This window comes from Ceratotherium simum, chromosome X, assembly GCF_057802395.1.
Source record: "Ceratotherium simum simum isolate JZ-2026a chromosome X, ASM5780239v1, whole genome shotgun sequence".
Taxonomy (NCBI): domain Eukaryota; kingdom Metazoa; phylum Chordata; class Mammalia; order Perissodactyla; family Rhinocerotidae; genus Ceratotherium; species Ceratotherium simum.
In genome coordinates, this window is record NC_141940.1 from 67743374 (window position 1) to 67765898 (window position 22525).

The 22525-nt window shown below is 33.5% G+C and overlaps 1 protein-coding gene across 1 annotated transcript in view; it reads left to right on the top strand.

Moving 5' to 3' along the window:
* The first annotated feature begins 1445 nt into the window (after positions 1-1445).
* LOC101388123 (fibronectin type III domain containing protein 3C1-like) overlaps positions 1446-22525 on the top strand; it is a 49486-nt gene continuing 28406 nt past the window's right edge. Inside the window, exons 1-13 of the mRNA XM_087427592.1 lie at positions 1446-1523; positions 12754-12870; positions 13532-13654; positions 13986-14061; positions 15506-15582; positions 17112-17376; positions 18001-18879; positions 19394-19446; positions 19782-19924; positions 21096-21155; positions 21514-21652; positions 22201-22254; positions 22375-22496. Coding sequence (XP_087283718.1) covers positions 12790-12870; positions 13532-13654; positions 13986-14061; positions 15506-15582; positions 17112-17376; positions 18001-18879; positions 19394-19446; positions 19782-19924; positions 21096-21155; positions 21514-21652; positions 22201-22254; positions 22375-22496 — 2072 coding nt within the window. The 5' untranslated portion in view covers positions 1446-1523; positions 12754-12789. The remainder of the gene's footprint in view (positions 1524-12753; positions 12871-13531; positions 13655-13985; positions 14062-15505; positions 15583-17111; positions 17377-18000; positions 18880-19393; positions 19447-19781; positions 19925-21095; positions 21156-21513; positions 21653-22200; positions 22255-22374; positions 22497-22525) is intronic.

Consider the following 22525-nt stretch of genomic DNA (forward strand, 5'->3'; position numbering starts at 1 on the left):
TGGAACGCACTCCCCCGACTAGGAAATAACTGAAGAGTGACCTGGTTTTGGAGAGTCATCTTTTTTTCTACTTTCTATGTTCCTGGACTTTGCAGCAACTACAGTGTTCTGTGCAGTTAGTTATAGAAATCTGGAGCTCCTAGGGTCGGAGGACGGTTTTCAGGAAAGTCTTGTCTATTTCTGCCCAGTGTTGATTTAATCTTGCCCTTTTTTTCCCTTTTTCCGTAGACATTGACTGGTAAGTGAACCAGGTGCTTATTTTATTGAAGGGAGAAGTGTAGATTCCTTGCGGAATGTACACAAGAGCATTGCCCAGCGCTGGGAATTTTTTTTTATTTAACCACCTAAGGGATCAGTATTTGTGGCTTAGGGTGGAGAGGTTGATTTGTTTGGAAATCATTGGGGTTTTTTTTTCTTTATCTTTGCATCGCACCTTGAGGGTACTTGTTATCATTTCTTTGAATGTTGACTATTTTTCTAAAGCTAAAAAGAAAACTAACTGGTAATGCCCTTGCTTTATCTCCCTGTACTTTATTATTTTTATTATTATTATTATTAAAAACTTACTTGAATGGGCGCCTTGTGAAATCCTTTGACTCAAGTTGTCTAGGCCTCTTTCCGTGGTATACTTGCAAAGCTTTTTCTTTCACAAATTTGTCCCTATATGAACACTCCCTTGACAATAGGACAAATTAATTTTCAAGGAGTTTTGTTGATGCCAAATTCATTTAAGAGAGTAATTATTTTATCAGTATCCTGACAAATATTCAAAGGAATCAAGGACCATAAGCATTAATTCATAGCTTATAACACCTTACAGGGAGAAATCAACTCTTTCCTCCCTCCAGTGTCCAGGCACCACTACCCGCTACTCCCCCGGCCCCACCTCACTCTTGTGCACACCGCCGCTGGTTTGACATGCCACACTCTTAGAAGGTTGAAACCATAGTGAATATAAGTGAAACAGGATTCTTAAAGTAGTATCTGTGTCATAAAGAGTGGTTGACAGAAATACCAAGGAGCTTTTATGGTTTATTTTTAAGTGACCACCACAATTTTTTAATGTACTTTGTTACTTAAAAAAGATTTTTTTGCAAAGAATGGAAAATAAACTCTAATTTTTGGAAACTTTTGTTTATATTTTTCTCCACAAGTGATAATATAAATTGTTTTTAATCAAAAATAAAGTAATGAAATATTCAGGGAGGGAGGCAGATTAAAGATACGCTAATTTGTATCTTGAGAACACTTTTAAATAACTCTCATTAATAAAATTAAAGTTTTATTTTATACTGCTTTTCAAGGTCAAAAATAGATGACTTATTTGAAAATTTCCTAATAATAACTTTTCATTCAACACCAAATAGAAACCTGAATGGCAGAATTAGCAAAGCATGGCTTTTTTTGGTAAATATTTCCACCTGTTTTGTGTCTATCTCAGAGCAAGTGTGTGGTGAAATCTTTCCAGACGGAGGTGGTTCCATGCAGCTCATCACTGCTGAGCGCCAGATCTCAGCAGAAGAGTAAGTACCTTTTGCAGCGCTGACTTCTTTTATTAAACCCTTGAAGCGCTCATTGAAAAATAATTTCCAGCTCCTAGTTTAAATTGCTCTGCTCGTCAGTACAAACCTGACGTTCTGGGTCCCCAAATCTAGTTGTAAACTTTAGGCAAAATTCCTTGTGTTTTATTCCAGTAGAATTAAATTGACAAAGAAATTTGAATCGCAGCCAACTTTCTACTATATTTCAGCTGTGCTATAAATTGAAATTGCAGTTCTTTTTTTCTGGAAATATTGAGGAAAGGTAAATTTGCAATGATAAACTTGCCAGCTTTCAAGGTCTCTAAAATCTTAACACACTGTGTTTGTGTGTGTGCTGGGTTTTATTTGTTTTTGTTTGTTTTGCTATGATTTAGATTTAGAGTTTGGCTCTATCACCAATATTGTTATCTCTAAGTGAAAATAAAATTTTTCACAAATTCTCATTCTATTTTAATTATACTTCTTAGTGAATTAAATATTATAAAAGGGAAAAAATGGTAAATTTAAACTTACCAAATATACTCACTTGGTTTTTTTGTTGATTTATTTTTTTCTAAAAGTAAGTAGAAAAGCTCTTCTTTCTCCTTACATCTTTCGATAATTGAAAATAATTCACTCAAGCTAAAATTTAAATTTTTGAAATGACTGAAACATAGAATTTTTTACTTAACCTATTTTTGTCACACTTTTTAATGTTCAGCATAATTTTATTTGTAATGAGAATTTGAGAACATAAAGTTAATAGCCTTTCTAAAATTAAAGAATTAATGGCATTTAAAATAAACCTTTTTAATGATAACATATTATTCCTCTATTACAGAAATGCCGTTCTACTCAACAAAAAAATTAAATGTTTTTTGGAGATTAAAATAATTTAAATAGTCAGGATTATGTGACACCAGCATGAGGAATGTATTTATAGATATATTAATCTGATGTAATAGTTTGTAACATTTTCATTCTTTAAAACTATTTCACCAAAAATATCATTAATTTCATCAAAGGGTAAAGGGCCACAACCTTCAAACAGAAGCTCAAGAGTCTGCCTAGGAATAATAACACATGCAACATATGACCCCATGGGGCTTTGCCAGAATTTTTGAATTATGACTGACGTTTGTACTTCTGGCTTTTCTTGGAGGCCTTAGTTTAAAAAAAAGACTTGTAACTTAAGTATTTCTTTATGGAGAAGCTGTGGAGTTGGAAATGCCATACTAGGTCTGCCAATGATTATCCATTTCCGTGACTTGTGGTGACACCAAAAGACACTTCTTGAAGAATATAATGACCTTCTAGGACATCAGCCTCAGAAAAGTGTATATGTATAACATACATCCTCAGCTTCCATTAATAACCCAATATTGATTGATCATCTTGGAATTTTCTCTAGTCCCTTCTCAAATCTATTAATATAATATATATATATATATGTATTTTCTATCACAAATGCTCTATATAATCTTGGCTAAGAGTACTACTTGGATGATGTACCCTTGTAGTTCTTCATTTGATTTGTCTTTAAAACCATTTCTTCAGCCTTCAAGTTGGGGGTAGAGGAGGATCTTGATTCTGGTATTCCAATATTTTCTGTAGAGATGCAAATTTATACTAGGTTTACCTATCATTTCCTCTTTTTATGAAATAATGTGTTTTAATTTTGAAAGTAAAATAGAGTAATTCTAGAAAATTTGAAAATAATAGAGAAAACATTTTTAAAAATATGTCACCTATAATCCTACCCAATCAGAAATAGCCACTGGTAAAATCCTAGTATATTTCCATCTAATCTTTTCTCTATGCATAGATGTATATACATGTGTAAATATATTAGTCATAGTTGGATGCATAATATGTATAGTTTTATATTTAGTCATATTTACCCAACAGCGTCTCTTGGGTATTTTCCCATGTCTTCAGAAATTATTAAGCTCCAATGGTATTCATTCCTTCTCATCCTCTGTCTTTCTATACTGAAGTTCTAACTTTTGAAGTCAATCTTTAAGTATCCTTGTTTATCGAGATTTGGAATCCTTTTTCTATTTCAAATGATGTATTATTTCTCTGTGTATTTCACAGATGTGCTGTATAGTCTGCTCAAGAGTTGTTTGTCTCTCTTTTGGTTTAACATTGCCTGATTTGTGGAAGTCATCCAAAAATATTTACCTTTTACATAGCACTTTCTAATATTATACTCAATATCTTTCAAAATGTATTCTAAGTGAAAATTATTAAACAGAGCCCCTGTCAGAGTTTTAACTTTAAAATTCTGTTTTCATTGACACAAAGTAATAATAGCATATTAAATCTCTGGCTTTAAAAAAATCCATTCTTTACATTTACTTTTTAATTTTTATTTTTTTATTGAAATACATTTGACACATATGATTGTGTAAATTTAAGGTGCACAGCATGTTAATTTGATAGACTTATATATTGTAATATGATTGCCTTTGTAGCAATAATTAGCAGTTCTATTATGTTATGTTGTTGTCTATATTCACTATACTGTGCATTAGATCTCTTGGACTTATTTACTACTTGTTGCAAGTTTGTGCCCTTAAACAACATCTGTCCTATTCCCCCACCAGCTACCCCCTAGTAACTACCATTTTTCTCTGTTTTTACAAGTTTGGCTTTTTTAGATTCCACATATAAGAGACATCATACAGTATTTGTCTTTCTTATCTATGACTTATGTCTGACTTATCTCACTTAGCATAATGTCTTCAAGGTCCACAAAATCCATTACTTATAATTGCATGTAGCAACTTGAAAATTTAAAATACTTTTGATTATGTGAATTTTTTACATTTTACTCTCCAATATTACCTCTTGTGTCCACTTTTAGGAAAACATCTCAATGATATTTATTCTTTATAATTCTCATCCTAATTATGTATATTATTTTTTCTCAAAATATATTTTTATCAACCTACCCATTCCATGGCTTTAGAGTGAGACGATGGCACAATAAATGATAAAGCTATTTATATGTGACTTTTTTTCTGAGACAATTATTATTTTTTCAAAATTCTGAAAACTTTATGAGTCAAGCCATAATCATTCAAATGTTATGAATGAGTATTTCTAAAGTTAAGTAGTTTTGAAAATCTTTTGGTTCATAATAGGTGATATATATGTGTATATATGCGTAGTGTGTCTGTGTGTATATATCTGGCCTGTGTCTGTCTTGGTACTATGTCGTTGATCTTCCACGTTCTCCCAGGATTGCTCTAAATTCCAATGAGGACTGTGGGGGTGTTCTTGAGTAAAAATAACTTTATTTCCTCAGAGGTCCTTGTTTAAATGAGAGCAGCACTATTGAAGCAGGAAAGCAGTGATTAATAGGCCTCCAATTTTACGAATTGAAATTTTAAAGTTAAGGGCTATAGTAATTGCTCTATATAACAACAAAGAGGGTTGAAACTTGGGCGAACTCGCACTCGCATTCCCTGCTTCAGTGTGTAAAACATTAGTCTGTTCAATTCTGTTATTTACTTTATTATATAATCTATATATTTATATACTTATTTTCTATCCAAATTCTATATATATTTACATATATATTTATATTATATAAATACTTCATATATATCTTCTAACCTAAATGAACATTTATAAGATAACAAAAGGCCTTTGAGGTTAGCTAATATACATATTTCCCAGGTCACTTAAAGCCTAATTTATCTGTGATAATTTCAAACAACATTGATCTCTCCCTTTCCTGACTATTTCTGGAACTTATTGCCTGTATCATATAATTTAATTTCTTAATTTATTCAGTTAAGCATTTTGTTTTATATAGGTGACTCACATTTTGCAAACAAGTGTATTTTTTAAATGTGTAGGCTTATTAATCTGGACCCCATTGTGCATTTTCCCAAAGAAATAATGTTATAAAATGGTAGAGTCCAGGGCCAGCGACGGAAAGCTTATTCAACACATCATGAAGCAGAAATTCTCTATATCTGCAATGACAAATAGTAAGAACACAGTATTCTTACATTGTTAGTAACTAAAACACAGGAACCACAAAGTACTTTAAAATCTTTTCTTATTGAAAATTGAATAATGGTACATGAGAGAGGAAAGAGACTAAATTAAAGGACAATGAAAAAGTAGTAGCTAGAGACATGGGAATTCTTAGGAAACTTCTGGGCAGGCAAGTGGAAGGCATTTATTGGCCGTATATAATTTCACTTTTAAACTTAACACTTTGTTTTAGATTTATCACCAGCATTACTCTTTGTTAATGAAATACAATACAGTTTTTTCCATCTTTAGACTCACAAATTACGGAGGAATTTTCTAGGGGAATTGTGCAAGAGTTGGGAGACAAAAGAAATAAGATGTAATATGAGAAAAATCTTGTCAGTGGTAGAATTAACTAAGTAGGAAACTAATTAAGTACAGTATCTTTCTTTTGTATCCCACACAATGCAAGACACAACCCAATCACATAATACATGCTGAACATATAATAACAGCACAATAAAATGCCTATTTCATAAGTTTATTGTGAGGATCAAATGAGTTAATGCACACATAATGCTTAGAACAGTGCCTGGCACATGGTAAGAGAGCAATATGTGTTTATTATTATTAATATAATTACTACTACTACTATTACTACTACTATTAGCTTTCATTCATTAAACTTCTTGCACACATCCTTGTGAGTTAAAAAGATGATGAAATTTGACCAGCCAACCTAATTAGAAGTTACCGTACAGTAGACGCAAACTCTAACCTTGGCCTCAGAATTAAACTGGTCTTGGGGCCAGCCCCATGGCCAAGTGGTTAAAGTCCTGCACACTCTGCTTCAGTGGCACGGGTTTGTGGTTTTGGATCCCAGGCACAGACCTACACTACTCATCAAGCCACACTGTGGTGGCAACCCACATACAAACTAGAAGATTAGCACAGATGTTAGCTCAGGACTAATCTTCCTCAAGCAAAAAAAAACAGGAAGATTGGCAACAGATGTTAGCTCAGGGATAATCTTCTTCAGCAAAATAAATAAATAAATATATAAATAATTTTAAGGAGTAATTAAACTGGTCTTTTGAAAGAAGAACTGGGGTTGGGCTGAAAGAAGAATGGAGGTAAGCTCTGACTGCATCATCTGATGTTGACTGACTTCTTTGTGCCCTCTTATTTAGTAAAAAGCTAGAAATATTGATAATTTTGCATTGTTCCCATGGTTGCATCCCTCACAGCCCATTTCTATGATCTTGATCCAATCATTTTATTCATGAGAAATTTTACTTGGAATGTACTTCTGATAGAAAATAGTAGACAATTTTACTCTTTACTTTTTTGGTTTAAATGAAATAGATTTCTCTGAGATAAGCCAACTATAAATTTTAAAATGCATAATACATACAATAGATGGTTTTTATAGAACTACTTTTATCTTCAAAGTGGCCATGTTTCATTTTTAAGTTTGAAACACATACGTCTGTTAATCTTAGATACCAATACATCGGAGATTTTAGAGACAATTATTCCTTTAGATATTAAACTATATTTATTATTTAAAGTGTTCTCCCTTCCTTGAAAATTGAATATTTGATTTTCAACATTAGTAAATAGTAATGTTTTTAAATTATTGCCTACTAAAGTAGGACACCTTCAGGTAAAAGTTTAATCATTTGTTCAAAATTTATTTTTTCCAGCTTTATTGAGATATAATTGGCTGTAACACTGTGTAAGTTTAAGGTGTAAGTTTAAGGTGTACAACATTGTGTAAGTTTAAGGTGTACAACATGATAACTTGGTACATGTATATATTGTGAAATGATTGTCACAATAAGGTTAGTTAACACATTCATCACCTCACATAATTATCTTTTTTGTGTGTGGTAAGAACCTATAAGATTTATTCTCTTAGCAACTTTCATGTATATTCTCTTAGCAACTTTCAGTATTGTTAACTATAGTCACCATGCCGTACATTAGATCCGCAGAACTTACTCATCTTATAGTTGGAAGTTTGTCCCCTTTGACAGATATCTCCCCACTTCCCCCACGTGTCAGCACCTGGCAACCACCAATCTACTTTCTGTTTCTATGAATTTGATTTTTTTAGATTCTACATAAGTGAGATCATACAGTATTTGTATTTATCTATCTGACTTATTTTAGTTAGCACAATGCCCTCAAGGTCCATCCACCTGGTCGCAAATGGCAGATTTTATTCATTTTTATGCCTGAAGAATATTCCATAATACCCATTGTTTTTACACATTCATCCATTGATGGACACCTAGGTTGCTTTCATGTCTTGGCTATTGTTAATAACACTTCATTGAACATGGGGGTGCAGGTGTCTCTTCGAGATAGTGATTTTATTTCCTTCAGATATATACCCAGAAGTGGGATTGCTAGAACATATATAGTTCTATTTTTAATTTTTTGAAGAACCACCATACTGTTTTCCATAGTGGCTGTACCAATTTACAATCCCACCAACAGTGCACAAGTGTTCCCTTTTCTCCATATCCTCACCAACACTTGTTCTATCTTGTCTTTTTTATAATAACCATTCTAACAGGTGTGAGCTGATATCTTCCAGACTTCCACAATGGAACTCTTGTCTGTAGGTAATTGTCAAAATTGGTGCTTTTTGGAGGGAGAGGAGATGGTAAAAAAAAAAAACTCTTATTCTGCCAAGTTGATGACGTCACTCCATTTAGCATTTCTTTTTTTTTTTTTTTTTTGTGAGGAAGATCACCCCTGAGCTAACATCCATGACAATCCTCCTCTTTTTGCAGAGGAAGACTGGCCCTGGGCTAACATCTGTGTCCACCTTCCTCCACTTTATGTGGGATGCTGCCACAGCATGGCCTGACAAGGGGTGCCTCGGTGCGCGCCTGGGATCTGAACCCTGGCCGCCAGCAGCAGAGAGCGTGCACTTAATCGCTAAGCCACGGGGCCAGCCCCCATTTAACATTTCTTAAGTGCCTATTATGTGCTGGGCCATGCAGAACACAAACATAAAAAAGACTTGCCTAATAAGAGACAAAGCAGGAATTTGACCTCAGGTCTTTTGAGTCTCAGACTTACTACTATAAAACAATGCAATTTTACCTTCTCTGAGAGAAAACTAAAATAATGATAATAAGATCACATGTTTTCTTTCACTAAGATTCAGTTTGCCTTATCAGTGGCTTATATAATTAATATTGATTTCAAGGGAATACAGAATATAATTTTTATCAAGCTAGAAGTTAAATTCAAGCTGTAGTTCTTTGGCAAGAGTACATTCTAGAAGTGTTTTTTTTTAATAATTTATTTCCAGTTTTAGAAACAGTTATTTGTGACTTTGGAATTGGACTTTTATTTATTTATTTATTTATTTTGTGAGGAAGATCAGCCCTGAGCTAACATCCATGCTAATCCTCCTCTTTTTGCTGAGGAAGACCGGCTCTGAGCTAACATCTATTGCCAGTCCACCTCCTTTTTCTCCCCAAAGCCCCAGTAGATAGTTGTATGTCATAGTTGCACATCCTTCTAGTTGCTGTATGTGGGACGCCGCCTCAGCATGGCCGGACAAGCAGTGAGTCGGTGCGCACCCGGGACCTGAATCCGGGCCGCCAGCAGCGGAGCACACGCAATTAACCGCTAAGCCATGGGGCCAGCCCCTGGAATTGGACTTTTAAAAGGTTGTTATAGGGAACTTTATCTGAAGAATGACACATTTGAGGAAAAAAGTGGGAAATGCAAGTGCTTATGGACCAAAACTATGTATTCTGAATTGAAATACCCAAATTATAAAGTTGTAGGGAAATTCTGAGCCTAGAATTTAATTCTGGAAAATAGGCATTGCTTCTTAATCAGGTTAAATATTTGAGGTATTTTCCCACTTTTTAAAAAGGTTGAAAATAGTGCCTAAGGTTCACATATTTCTTTCAAAATGATTACACGTAATATGGCGTAATATAAAATGTATTTAAATGGATTTTGAAGAGTTACACTTTTATTGTAGCACATACACAACTGGATATCAAAGTAATCTATTTTTAAATTATTTAAATATGTCTATTTTCTTACTATAAGATGAATTTTTAATATTGACATCTGACCAATAATTGAGTTAAACTCTATAAAAATTCATAAAGCAAAGTACTTACTTGTAGACCTTGCCCTACTGACACACTTGATTTTAGTGTTACTTGTGTATAGTCACATGATTTAGCTTGGGCTTTATGCAGTGAGGCACAAAAAACCTTTATTGCAACATGCAGTAGGGCATCGGCACTTTTTAACTGTAGCATTCTCTATGCATTTATGGAACTGTGAGGGTACTTACCAAGTTTGGACTCAGCTTGAGATTAAAACTATCAAAACTACTAAGAAACCTGATTATATCTATTATAACATTTTTCTCCCCAGCTTATGAGGTTTTTTCTGCTTCTAAGGAAGCTAGGTATTATTTTACTGTGTTCTGTAATTCCTTGTTGTAACAAGATTTAATGATTTTTGTTCATACACAGAGTTTATTAAGACAAATTTTTGAGGATTTGTGTTTCACTTGTAGTAATGCCACTCAATATTTTGCAAAGTCACAGGGAAATAATGGTAAATTTGTGAAAAGAATAGAACAGCAAAATGGAGGTTTCTGTTTTGTAGAGTTTTATCAAGAGATTTCAAGAGCCTGAAAAGCAAAAGTATTAAAACTGCATTGACAAAGGTAGTTCACCTTATAGAGTAGTTTATTGACCTACCTAACGAGATAGAAAATAGATTTTGTTGGGGAGAGGTATTTAATGAAGCAACCCTAGAAATTCTCCAACCTGGAAAATAAATCTTTGGCAACGAAGCTTTGTCAAACTGTCCTTCATTATGTAATTATTTATCTTACTTTTATTTTAAAGTAAGATAAATTATTCCATTAAAGTAAGATAAATTATCTTCCATTATATTATGGAAGAAAGCTGCATTTAAAGCAGATGTTAAATTAGGTTCTAAATAAGAAAATTATTCCTTTTATTCTACCTTTTTCTGTAATAATACTGATTTATCTATAAAAGTTACTAAGGTCTATAGTTTCTGCATTTTGATTATTCAATATTTTTATTGTATATACTAAAAAGGATAAATGTATCTTCATGAAAAAGTAATTGTGATGCCGTTCTTACTCTTAAATTTTGGTTGTTCTCATATAAATAATTATTCATAACATTGATAGAAATTGAAGATCTAAACATGAATTTAGCTTTTAACTTTAAAATTATAAAAGTAATGACCAAAACATATGGGGAAAGAACAAGAAGTTCTCCAAGTTCTAAAAGGAAATTTGATTCTTTATGTAATAGAGATCATTTAGCCTGTAAAACTGAAATACTAAAAACTCTCTCTCTAAATGGGGCACTTAATGGTATATAACGTTGACTTGTTAACAGATAGGCACTTCTAAAACATTTATATTTTAGGGAATCTAATACCAATTAATTTTAGTTTCAAAACAATTAAAACTCCCTTCTCAGTTTTTGCTGAAGGATAGTTATCTACCTCAGGCTGCCTACTTTGAATCTGTTGATGTGTGGATACCTCCCATGATTGAATCAATGATTAAATTAATTCTAGATCTAAGTTGGTACATAGCTATAGAAAAGATAAAGAAGTGAAACAGTAAACTCTGTTAATTTGACATACCATGTGCACCAATGATTGGAAGTTCTGATGAAAATGAACAGGTTAAGGGTATCGGAGGGGATATATATATACACACACACATATATATATATACACATATACGTATATATATATACACATAGGTACAAATAGTTGTTGCCACAGTCTCTATTTTTTAAATGTTGTTGTAGGTTGTTTTAAATCTTGATCAATCTAGTCACTAGAATGAACTAGAGAGCAATGACTTGTGTGTGTGTGTGTGTGTGTGAGGAAGCTTGGCTGTGAGCTAATATCCGTTGCCAATCTTCCTCTTTTTGCTAAGGAAGATTGGCCCTGAGCTAACATCTGTGCCCATCTTCCTCTATTTTGTACATGGGATGCCTCCACAGCATGGCTTGATGAGTGGTGCATCAGTCTGCAGCGGGGATCTGAACCTATGAACCCCAGGCCCCCAAAGCTAAGCGAGTGAACTTAACCACTACCCCACCGGGCTGACCCCTAGAGAGAAATGACTTTTGCTATGAATGAAGCAAACTTTGTGGTGATACAAGAGAGATTTAAATTAGCCTAAGGTACTTTTCACTGTTGAGTAGAAATTTAATGTGGTAACTATTTCCTATATCCCTAACCTAAGAAAACATACACATTTTCCTGCTAGATACACTCTATATCTTTATGACTCCCAACTCTTTTCTTTTCAAAAAAAATTGAGTCTTTCATTTATGAAAAGCTGTATTCACAAGTAAAAAGTCTCCTAAGACTAGATCAAAAAACTTGGTAAGGAAATGATGTAAGTAGTGACTAGAATTATGACATAGTGATCATTCTTTGCATGAGTGTTACCAAGGAGTTGTAAAACCACAACAGTACACTTCATTTGGAGGACTTACCTACCTCCAAGAGGTTCCCCTCTTAGGTATCCTCTTTCTCTACCTTAAAAGAATCATATATTTCTTTTTGATTTTTGTTCAAGTGTTTACGGAATCAAGCACCTGGACTGTTACACCATATTTTGTCACTTGGTGCCATCTACACATGAAATAGTTGAACCTGGAAAATATTTTAAGTTTAAAGGTTTGGATTTGAAGCTTTGGATTATGTTTAAGATATTTGGTTTTAGTATCTGAGAGAGTTAAGGTAAATATCTATGTTCATTTCATTTTTAAAGAGATTTAGTTAATTCTAACAGCCTTCTAAGCAATATGAAGTCTTATTTGGCAGTTAACATCATAGACTGGAAGTTAATTGAAATTTATCTGAGTGGATCAAATGACCAATGGCTTGATTAACTAAACCGTTCTTCACACTGTGAAATGGAGCTATCTTTATTTGTCTTCAAGAGTGAAGAGTTGAACAAGTCAAAATTCTTGACTCCAAATTTTATATTCTTTCATTTATGAAGATCAGTGATTATTTTGAAATGTTGCCATAAAACAATTTCAGTGAAGGAAACATTTCCAGAGAGAAAAATTATTTAAGATGGCTTTTCTCAGGAGTATTTCATCATGTTTTGTCATTTAAAATCACTACTTTGATTTCATTTGATTAATTTAAGATTTCACTTTCTTTTTAGAAACATCACTTATTGTGAAAGCCAATCTTTTTAGACATGACTGAACATGAGCTTGCACCTACTCTTACTGAAATACCTCCTATAGCTCCAGTTATCAATGGGGATCCCATGCATCAGGTAAGTAGAGTTTTGCTTTTCTTTTTCATTGTAACTGGTCAGATCTTTCTTGGATCTAGTGTTAGCTTTTATTTAGAAAAAGTATGTCACATTTTATTATTGCTCACTTACTTTGGAAGTTTTTGGTCTTTTCACTAGCATTGATTTATCTTCCTTGTAGGCCTTTTAAAATTGCTTGAGACATTTAACACTAGCTTAGGTCACATATCCCCTCCTTTGGGGTTGATTTAGCTACTTTTTCAGCCTCCCTTGATCGGCTCAAAAGTCATGGTGTTGTGTTTTAAAGTTTATACTACCTACAGTTTCTTCTGATGCATAGTTTAAAAATATGACTCTAAAGCAGACTCAAGTTCCTTCATACTCATTCATAGCTGTGAGTTCAACTTTCTAATATTTAAAAGTATCATTTTGAGCAGCAATGATTTCTACCTATGGGATTGTCTCCAGAAAGAAAGAGAGGGTATAGTTTAGATTTAGCATTTACTCATTTAATCTATTCAAGAAAAGTCTTATCTACATATGTAATGTGAAGAGATGGCTTAATTTTTCTTTGGAGTTAAAAAAATGAGTAAATATTGTACTTCTATGCATCATGTCTCATGTCAAAATGAACCGAGATAAAAATGGCCTTATTGAAATTAAAATTACCTCTTTTTGCTAGATGGAGAGTTATCATCAGGACACCACTGTTGGAACACAGTATACTATTAATTATTCACAAATGATGACTCATCCCCAGAGATATACCAGATGGCCGTCTTGTCCTCCATACCAGATACAACAAGTATGTCTGAATTTTACCTTAAGATAAGTTTTGTTTTCTGTTTTTCATTTTTTGAAGGGCTTTTTTGGGGATAGGGGTTGGTCTTTCCATCTCAACGCACCTATTTTCTATGACCTTATATTAAGTTTTACTTGGGTGGGGGAGGACCTGTTCTTACTTAGGGGTATTGAATTTCTCCTAAGTGCCCATTAATCCAATTGTACTCTTCTCCTTGAGCATTTTGAGATCCCCAATAATTAGTGAGTCTGAATATTTTTCAAAAAGTCAATAATGATTTTTTCATAGATTAATTAACAGAAAAGTACATGATCAAAGAATGGTTTATTTCTAGATTATACTCGTGCAAGTTAACCCTGGGGAGACCCTCACCATCAAGTCTGATGACGGGAATATTCAGAATATTCAAGGTCAGTAGAAGTATAATTAGATGTGTGTTGTTTGATATAAAATAGACTGAATTTAAATATTAGTGTGAAATGACTTTACTAGCAACCTATTCCACTAATATCCTTTCCTGTTTGAGCCAGATTGAATGCTCTTAAATTTACATATTCCTCATAGGTGCATAGTATCAATAGAACCACCAGAGCTCATCTTGCTAGTCTTACTGGAGATCTTCATGCAAGGTACTTTTAAAAATCGAAGATTAATGCGAGAATTTCATTTGAAAAAGTCCAGATTTTGGAGATATTGACAGCCACTGATAGTTTTAGACTATTCTCCTATAGGACGTGACTGCTGAGGCCTTCAGACAGCTCATTCATTCATACATTCAACAAGTATTTCTTTAGTGCCTAGCATGTTCCAGCACTATACTAGACATTTAAGATAGAACAATGTGCAGGAGGATGTGTATGTAATACATATACATATATAAATAATTTTCTGTATATATGTATATTATATATATAGCAAATGTATAGCATATAGAATTGCTTAAGAATTATTTAAAAATTAATAAATATTTACTTCATATAAGATTTACTATTAATTATTTCAAAACGAGATGATTGTTTCTGTTTTTATGCCAATTATTTTATATCCTAAAGTGATTTTGAGCTATGTCTCAAAAATTTTTTAAAACATTATCATTTATCAATGGATTCCATGTGACAGCTATATAAAGTTTATCATGAACTCATATTTATTATTTTCTCCATTATTAAAAGTAAATTACCATTCTAGGACTTGAAAACCACATATATTTTTAAAACTAAGCACTAATTATAATAATTTCAGGTAAACAAAAGAATGATTACTTATAAAAGTCTCCATTGTGTGTTGTATTGCTAGTTCCTATGTAATGGTATGTTTAAGACAGTAATAATGTCTAATATAAGAGTAAGGCATCACATGAGTAGCATTGGCTCCTTCTCTATATTGTGCTGTTTTCTAAAAATGACCACTTTACTACTATTGGAGAAAAGTCTTAAAATGAAAATTGATTTAAGTTTTCTTATATAACCTCACTATGAGAAATATATTTTATGGTACAGAGTAAAACTTCTATTACTCAACATATAACTATGATAAATGAGAAAGAATGGGTAAGAAAAAGTACAATTATACTGGAAAGTTATAGTTCATTTTTATTAGCAGTAAAATTTGCTGACATTTTTATGATATAAATTTTACCCAGTCTCCATTATGTGCTTTGGTTATTTTCCATCAGTTGTGCTGAATTTGCATTGATTCATCTACATTCTTACCTAGCCTCCTTTGCAAGTAAACAATATACACTTTCAAAATGGCTGGCTAATGTTAAAGCTTGGATTTGGTTTTCACTGTGCAAAGTTAAATGAACTTAGTTTAAAGATATTAAAGAATTTAGTAATAATAATTCTCTTTTAGGACCTGCCGATGTACCTCTGATGTCACCAAGTGGTACTTTGCCACCAATATATCTTCCTCCTGGTTACATGTCTCAGGTATACTAGTGTGGTTTTATTTGATGTTTAGCAGTAAGTCATCATTTAACAGTTTTCATTATATCTATATGATAAGAGAACTTCTGGAATACTATTTATTTATTCACTGTTATCATCATTGCTAAAAAGCAATTGCAGTGATGTTTAACCAAACCACCTCGTAAATAATGCCTTATTCATCTAATGAATTCATATCTCTCCATATTCATTAATCCTCCATTGTTTTTCATTTCTGAGTACTTTAACCAATCTTAATTATCTATTACAATGAGGCAGTAATGGCTTCTGATAGTGTGTGGGTTTAAGTCCCTAAAATTACTTAGTATTTTCAGTTCAGTAGTATTTCATTCTCAGTTGCCAGACTACAAAGTGCACTTTTAAAAAGTTCTTCAAATATTTATCAAGCACCTAATATAGGCAGGGAAGTATGGCTCCTACAGAAATTAATAAGATATTCCATGGTCTCAGAAATTTTATAATTGAGACTTTCTTTTTCTATTGCACAGCTGCAGAGTTCAAGAACGCACTAAATAAGTTGATATAATATGGTTTGATTCTAAGTGGAATTATCTATTTGGACAATATCTAACAAAAATATAAATGCATATACCCTTTTACCCAACAATTCCACTTAGGGGAATTTATCCTACAGATGTATTTTCACAAATCTGGAATAATAAATGTACAAGATTATTCATTACAATATTGTTTGTAATCAGAAAAGGCAGGAAACAACCCACATGCATGTTAATGGGGGACTATGTAGTACATCCACACAATGGAGCACTATGCAGCTGTGCAAAAAAAATGGGGAAGCTCTATGTACTGATATAGAAAGATCTTCAAGATTCAAATAATGCTACCTTTTATGTAATAAAAAGGAGGAAAAAGAGGCAGGCCTGGTGGTATAGTAGTTAAGTTTGCACACTCTGCTTTGGTGGCCCAGGTTTCACAGGTTTGGATCCTGGGCACGGACCTACACACCGCTCATCAAGCCATGCTGGTGGCAGGCATCCCATATACAAAATAGAGGAAGATTGGCACAGATGTTAGCTCAGGGACAATCTTCCTCAAGCAAAAAGAGGAAGATTGGCAAAAATGTTAGCTCAGGGACAATTTTCCTCAGCAAAAAAAAAGGAGGAAAAATAAGAATCTGTATTCTTATTTGCTTGTATAGGCGTAAAGAAATTCTGGGAGGAGTCATAAGAAATTAAGAACAGTAGTTATCTACTGTGGGCATTGAGCAGGAAAGAGTTAGAATGGAAACTTCCCATGTATACTTTTTATACTTTATGGTTTTGAATCATGTCAATATATTATCTGTTGTCAAAAATTACCTTTTTGAAATATATACATGTGGGAAAAAGGAAGAATTATCTTGCTTCCTGCTTGACATAGTTTCACTTGATTATTGGTTTTTTGACCCTTCAGGTTTTCTAAATTAAGAGCACAGGATGTAAATCTAAAACTTAGTAGGAAAAATGCTGATTTTATGGATTCTGTTTATATGATCTTGTCTTCTGTCTTAGGTTGTGGAAGATAATGGGATTCGCAAAATTATCATTGTGCCTCAGACAATTGACTATCACAGGACCATGCCTGCTCCTATACAACAAGTATCACACTTCATTGCACCATCCTCTTCTGTGTATCCACAAGCCCCTCAACTGATGTATCCCCCAGCTCAAGGGGAATTTCCACCACCTTACATCCAAGAGCCTGTGCCACAGCAGTTGCCACCACCACCACCGCTGCCACCACCACCAGCAACATTCATATACCATGAGCAACATGGTAGTATATAATTCTCTTAAAAAGGAAATATTTTGAGTTTGTTAAAAGTAACAGGTTTGGGAAATTATTAAAATGAGAAAAGTAGAATGTAGTAACATTTCTATGAATGATTACATTTCGTTCATGTATATTAGGATTGATGACAGTAAGTACTGGCTTGTGTCTTAGGCAAAATACTCATAAACAGAATTTTCTATAAATTTTTTTATACTTTGATATAGCATGTGATGTACGATATTTATTTTTATTGGCTGGGTCTATAAAATAATATTGGAAAATCATATAAGAATATTTTGATTATTAATGCTATACAGTGGAAATATAAAAGACACTAAAGGGTCAACATTACAATCACCTTAGGACTTTGAAATTTTGAAGTGGAGTTACTCTCTAGGAAAACATTATCTGTATTTTCTAATGTTTTTCTTTCTGTATATATCAATGCATTATAAAATTATGCACACACACATACCCCTAATATCTGTATTAAAGCAAAGTAGGAAAAATTTTAAAAGTAAAGTATGGCTTATCACTGCTTTCCTGTTGGTTTTAAAAAAAGATTTAAAAGACCTTCAGATATGTAATTATTATAATTATTAAATAGTATTTCATTGTCTCTTTTAGAAACCTATTCCCATGAAAGAGCAAATTATAACCAACTTGATGAAAGGGCTGCTAAAATGGGAGAATATATGAAGAAAAAAATGAGAGAATGCCAAGTTGATGGACACAAGAATAGCTATGTGGTTAACAACACCTCTTTGCTTGTGAACAAAACTAATGATTTTTCCAGTATTCCTGGTATTCCAAGTACTTACACTGTGGACTGTGCTCCAGGCACCCACACTGTTGACAGTACTTTGAGCACCTTCACTGTGGACAGTGTTCCACACACCTACGCTGTTGAGAATACTTTGAGCACCTACACTGTGAACAATACTTTGAGCACTTACACTGTGGACAATGCTCCGAGTACCTACACTGTGAACAATGCTCCGAGCACCAACACTGCAAACAATGCTCTGAACATTTACACTGCTGACAATACTCCCAATACTTACACTGTTGACAACCCTCCAAGCACTTACATTGCTGATAATACTCCCAGCGATTCTTCTACTGACCATGCTTCTAGTACTTCCACCACAGACACTTCTCTGCACCCTTCCACCACTGATGGTATTCCGAGCCCTCCCAGCACTAATCATGCCCCCGAGACTTCCACCTCTGACAGTACTCTCAGACCATCATCTATTGACAGTACTCCAAGTTCTTCTATTTCTGACCGTACTCCCAACACTCCCATCTCTGAAAGTGCTCCCAGCACTTCTGCTACTGATGGTGCTCTCAGTACTTCCAATGCTGCCAGCACTTCCGATGCTTCCAGTGCTCATATTGAGACTAGTGATGGAAAGAAACAAAGTGCTACAGGAAGTGGAGACATTAAGCAGAAACCAGACGGAAAACAAAGCAAGAGCCCATCATCAAATGCTGCAGAAAAAGGTAAGGTCAGGAGTTTGATTTTGTTGCCAGTGAATAAACATCCTAATGTTTAGGAATCTCGGTGCATTTTAAATACTTAGGTGCCATTTTCTGCTTCCATTTCCTCTTGTCTTCTTTGTACCCCTACCTCTAAATTCTTAAGGAAACCACAATTAGGCTGCCTTTTTAAATCATACACCATCCTCATGCAAAATGTGCCGGGTATCTTATATGCACACCACATAATTTTTTTCTAGTTGCCTACCAGTGAAACATTGCAAATTACTCTACAGTCCTAACTAGTTCAAGTGATTTTTTTAAATTGGGAGCTTTTGTTCATTTTTTTTTTAGAGTTTAACAGTACACACTTTAGACTACTCTCCTCTTTTAAAACTTTTAATGTAAATTGCTACTAGGTGTTTAGTAGATCTCTTGGTGATGATGTATTTGTAGTTGAATAATAGACATCTAACTTCTTTCTCTTTTTTCTGCCAGTGTAATATCTTGTTTCGGGGTACTTCTTTTTTACTTTTAGAATGCAGAACAGAACATGGAAAATCATGCTGTTTCAGCATAGAGAAACCTGTAGTAAGTAACTAAAGTGAATATTTAAGTATTCCTTTTACTTTACTTTGTCACTCTAAAACATGCAAATTCACTGATATTTTTCTATAGTACAGTTTTAATTTGAATCCTTTACCTAATTGAAATTTCATAACCTCCTTTAGCTATTCAATACATAAATATCCAGTGTGGCTTTGTTAAAGATAATATTAATGGCTCATTGTTTAATCACAGTATTTAAGCACCTAATAAGAGGATAAAATTACTTAGCATAAACCAAGACTTAGGGAAAGATTATATCATAAATTAGAGATTATCATTTTTAAGTACCCTACTTGAATTTTTGTTATTTATTTTAGGTTTCTGATATTCAATCAAGATCTGCTGTTATTTCATGGAAACTGCATGGTTCTGAGAAATGTGACCATACTAAATCTCCTGTAATATTTGAATTGGCAATATCTCACAGCAGTAAAAATGGAAAATATAAAAATGTGTATACGTAAGTCTCCTTTTAATCATCTGTCGTTTCTCATAATTCAATTAAAATATGCTATCTAAACATGTGACATGTTACATTTACTTACTCAACTTATACCTAGGCTGAGTTCTAAAGGTTTTTATGCAATTTTTTCCAAGCTTTGAATGCAATTTTCTACAGAAATTGTTTTATAAATGGTGGTAGGTTGTCAGGTTAGTCCTCAAAATTCATTGAATCATAAATCATGCACCACATAATGAAGTTTCTGTCAGTGACAGACTGCATACACGACGGTAGTCCCATAAGATTGGTACCCTATAGCCTAGGTGTATAGTAGGCTATATCATCTAGGTTTGTGTAAGCACACTCTATGATGTTTGCACAACGATGAAATTACCTAACGATGCATTTCTCAGAACGTATTCCCATTGTTAAGTGATGCGTGATTGTATGTTAGAGCTGAGAGGGACCTTCAATATCAACTGGTCCATTCTCTTCAGTTTACAGCTTTCCTATTTGACAGGTTTAGACTCGGGGAAGAAAAGATTCCCTCCAATTCTCCTTTCTCTTTTTTTCCACTTAGGTCATTTTAGGGAAAAAGAAAGTTGCACATGATGGTAGGCCTTTGGGTACACAAGCAAGGTATTTACATTGCAATGGGAATTTAAGACTTGGGCTCTCCTGGGAATTTCATTACAGGAGCTAGTTATAGGTGGAGCTATGATAGTAGCAGGAAGAGCTTAGGAATGTGCTCAGAAGACAGGACCAGGACTAGGAAGGATACAGTGGAGAACACAGCAAAAACATACCCAACCACTCCCAACAGCTTCTCGAGTAGATAAGGACATGCAATCTGAAAGAGAGCAAACTGAGAGAGGCACAGTGGAAAGGAAATCCCAAGAAAGGAAGAAAGAGAAATTCATTTGCCCATGAAACAACTAGGCAAGATATAAATCAGAGATCTGGAGCTGTCTGTACAGCACTTTAAAAATCATAACACATCTTAAACTTTATTTGCTAGAATTTTGAATTATTAATATCATGTTTTGCATTTATATGAAATGGGTTAAAGTTATCTAAACTTCAAGGAGAATTGTCTTCTTTGTTTATCAGTTGAATATACAAGATTAGTACTGTTACTTAGCTTTTAAGTATGTGTGAGATCCATTATAAACAAAGGTTATCTTCACAGTGGTGATGGAGTTACATTTACTTTACTTGATCTACAACCATCCATGGCCTATTTTGTAAGGTAAGAACTCCATTCTACACAACCTCCCCCAACTCTGTAGCCAGCCAGACTCCCCAGTCTGTATTAGTTCACTATTTATGATTCCTACAGTCAGCCTTGATACTTGCCAGCAGAGTGGCCTTTCTTTCAAGCTTCAAAACAACCCCCTCCAACTCCAGCATTAGTTCACTTTCTTTCATTTAGAACAGGTGGGAGGGTGATTTGGGAGCCATTATCAGCAAGGATACCGCTTTGCTCTATTAGAAAAATTTTTATAATTATCTTCTAAGAAATGTGTCTGGAGACTCATGTTTGCAATTTAGTACATATGTTAGGATAAATATTTGAAAGCTTACAACAATTGTCATTACATTTTTAGAATTACAAGTCTAAGAGGCTCAGCACACAGAATGGTGTCTGAAGTGGTTAGCTTCACAACTCCAGGTTGCAAACCAGACCCTCCACTTGCACCCAAACTGATTAACCGATCCAAGAGCAGCCTGAATTTACAGTGGAAGGTAAAGCTTTTACTGCCAAAAGCTCCTCAACATGTTTTTTTTTTTTAATTTGAAGACATTCTTTCTACTTTGCTCTGAATTTTAAATATGAAATTATGAATGCCTCATCCGACTTATTTCCCTAACACTTTTCCTTCTCTGTAATCATCTTTCTTTTCTTTCTATCTATATAAACGATCAAGTAAATTGAGAAATGTCAATCAGAATTTCAATAATTAATAAAAGTTGAAGTGCCAATTTCTACAACCTAAATTTATTTATAATTGTAGTTACCAATAAATCTAGCTCTCAATTTACTTAAGTAATAACTTTCTTCATTGCATAAAATTTGGAAAACACAGCAAAACATAGAATTTGGGTATGTCTATAGAGTGTAAAAAAGTGCATTTTAACTTTAAAATCTGGATTGCTTCAAACACAATGAAAGCAGATTAATTTACAGTAATTTCTATCACTTTAATTATATATATATATATATACACACACATACATACATATTTATTGTATAAAAGCAACCCATCATAATTTTATCTTTCTGATATTTTTAGGGCTCCAACGATAATGGTTCCAAAATAAACAGCTTCCTTTTGGAATGGGATAAGGTAAGGTAAGAATTTTTATTTTTAAAAAGCACTTGTTTGTAAATGATTATTAATATTATGATGAATTTTTGTTATTTGTAGCATTTTATAATATTCTAATATTTTGTGTATATTACCAAGGGCAAAGGTGAAGACTTCAAAACTTGCTATGTGGGTACCATGAAACAGCACAAGATCCTTAAACTGAATGCTTCTACAAAATATTCATTCAGATTAGCTGCCAAAAATAACTTTGGCTTGAGGTACACTGAATTATTGCAATATTTAAAGG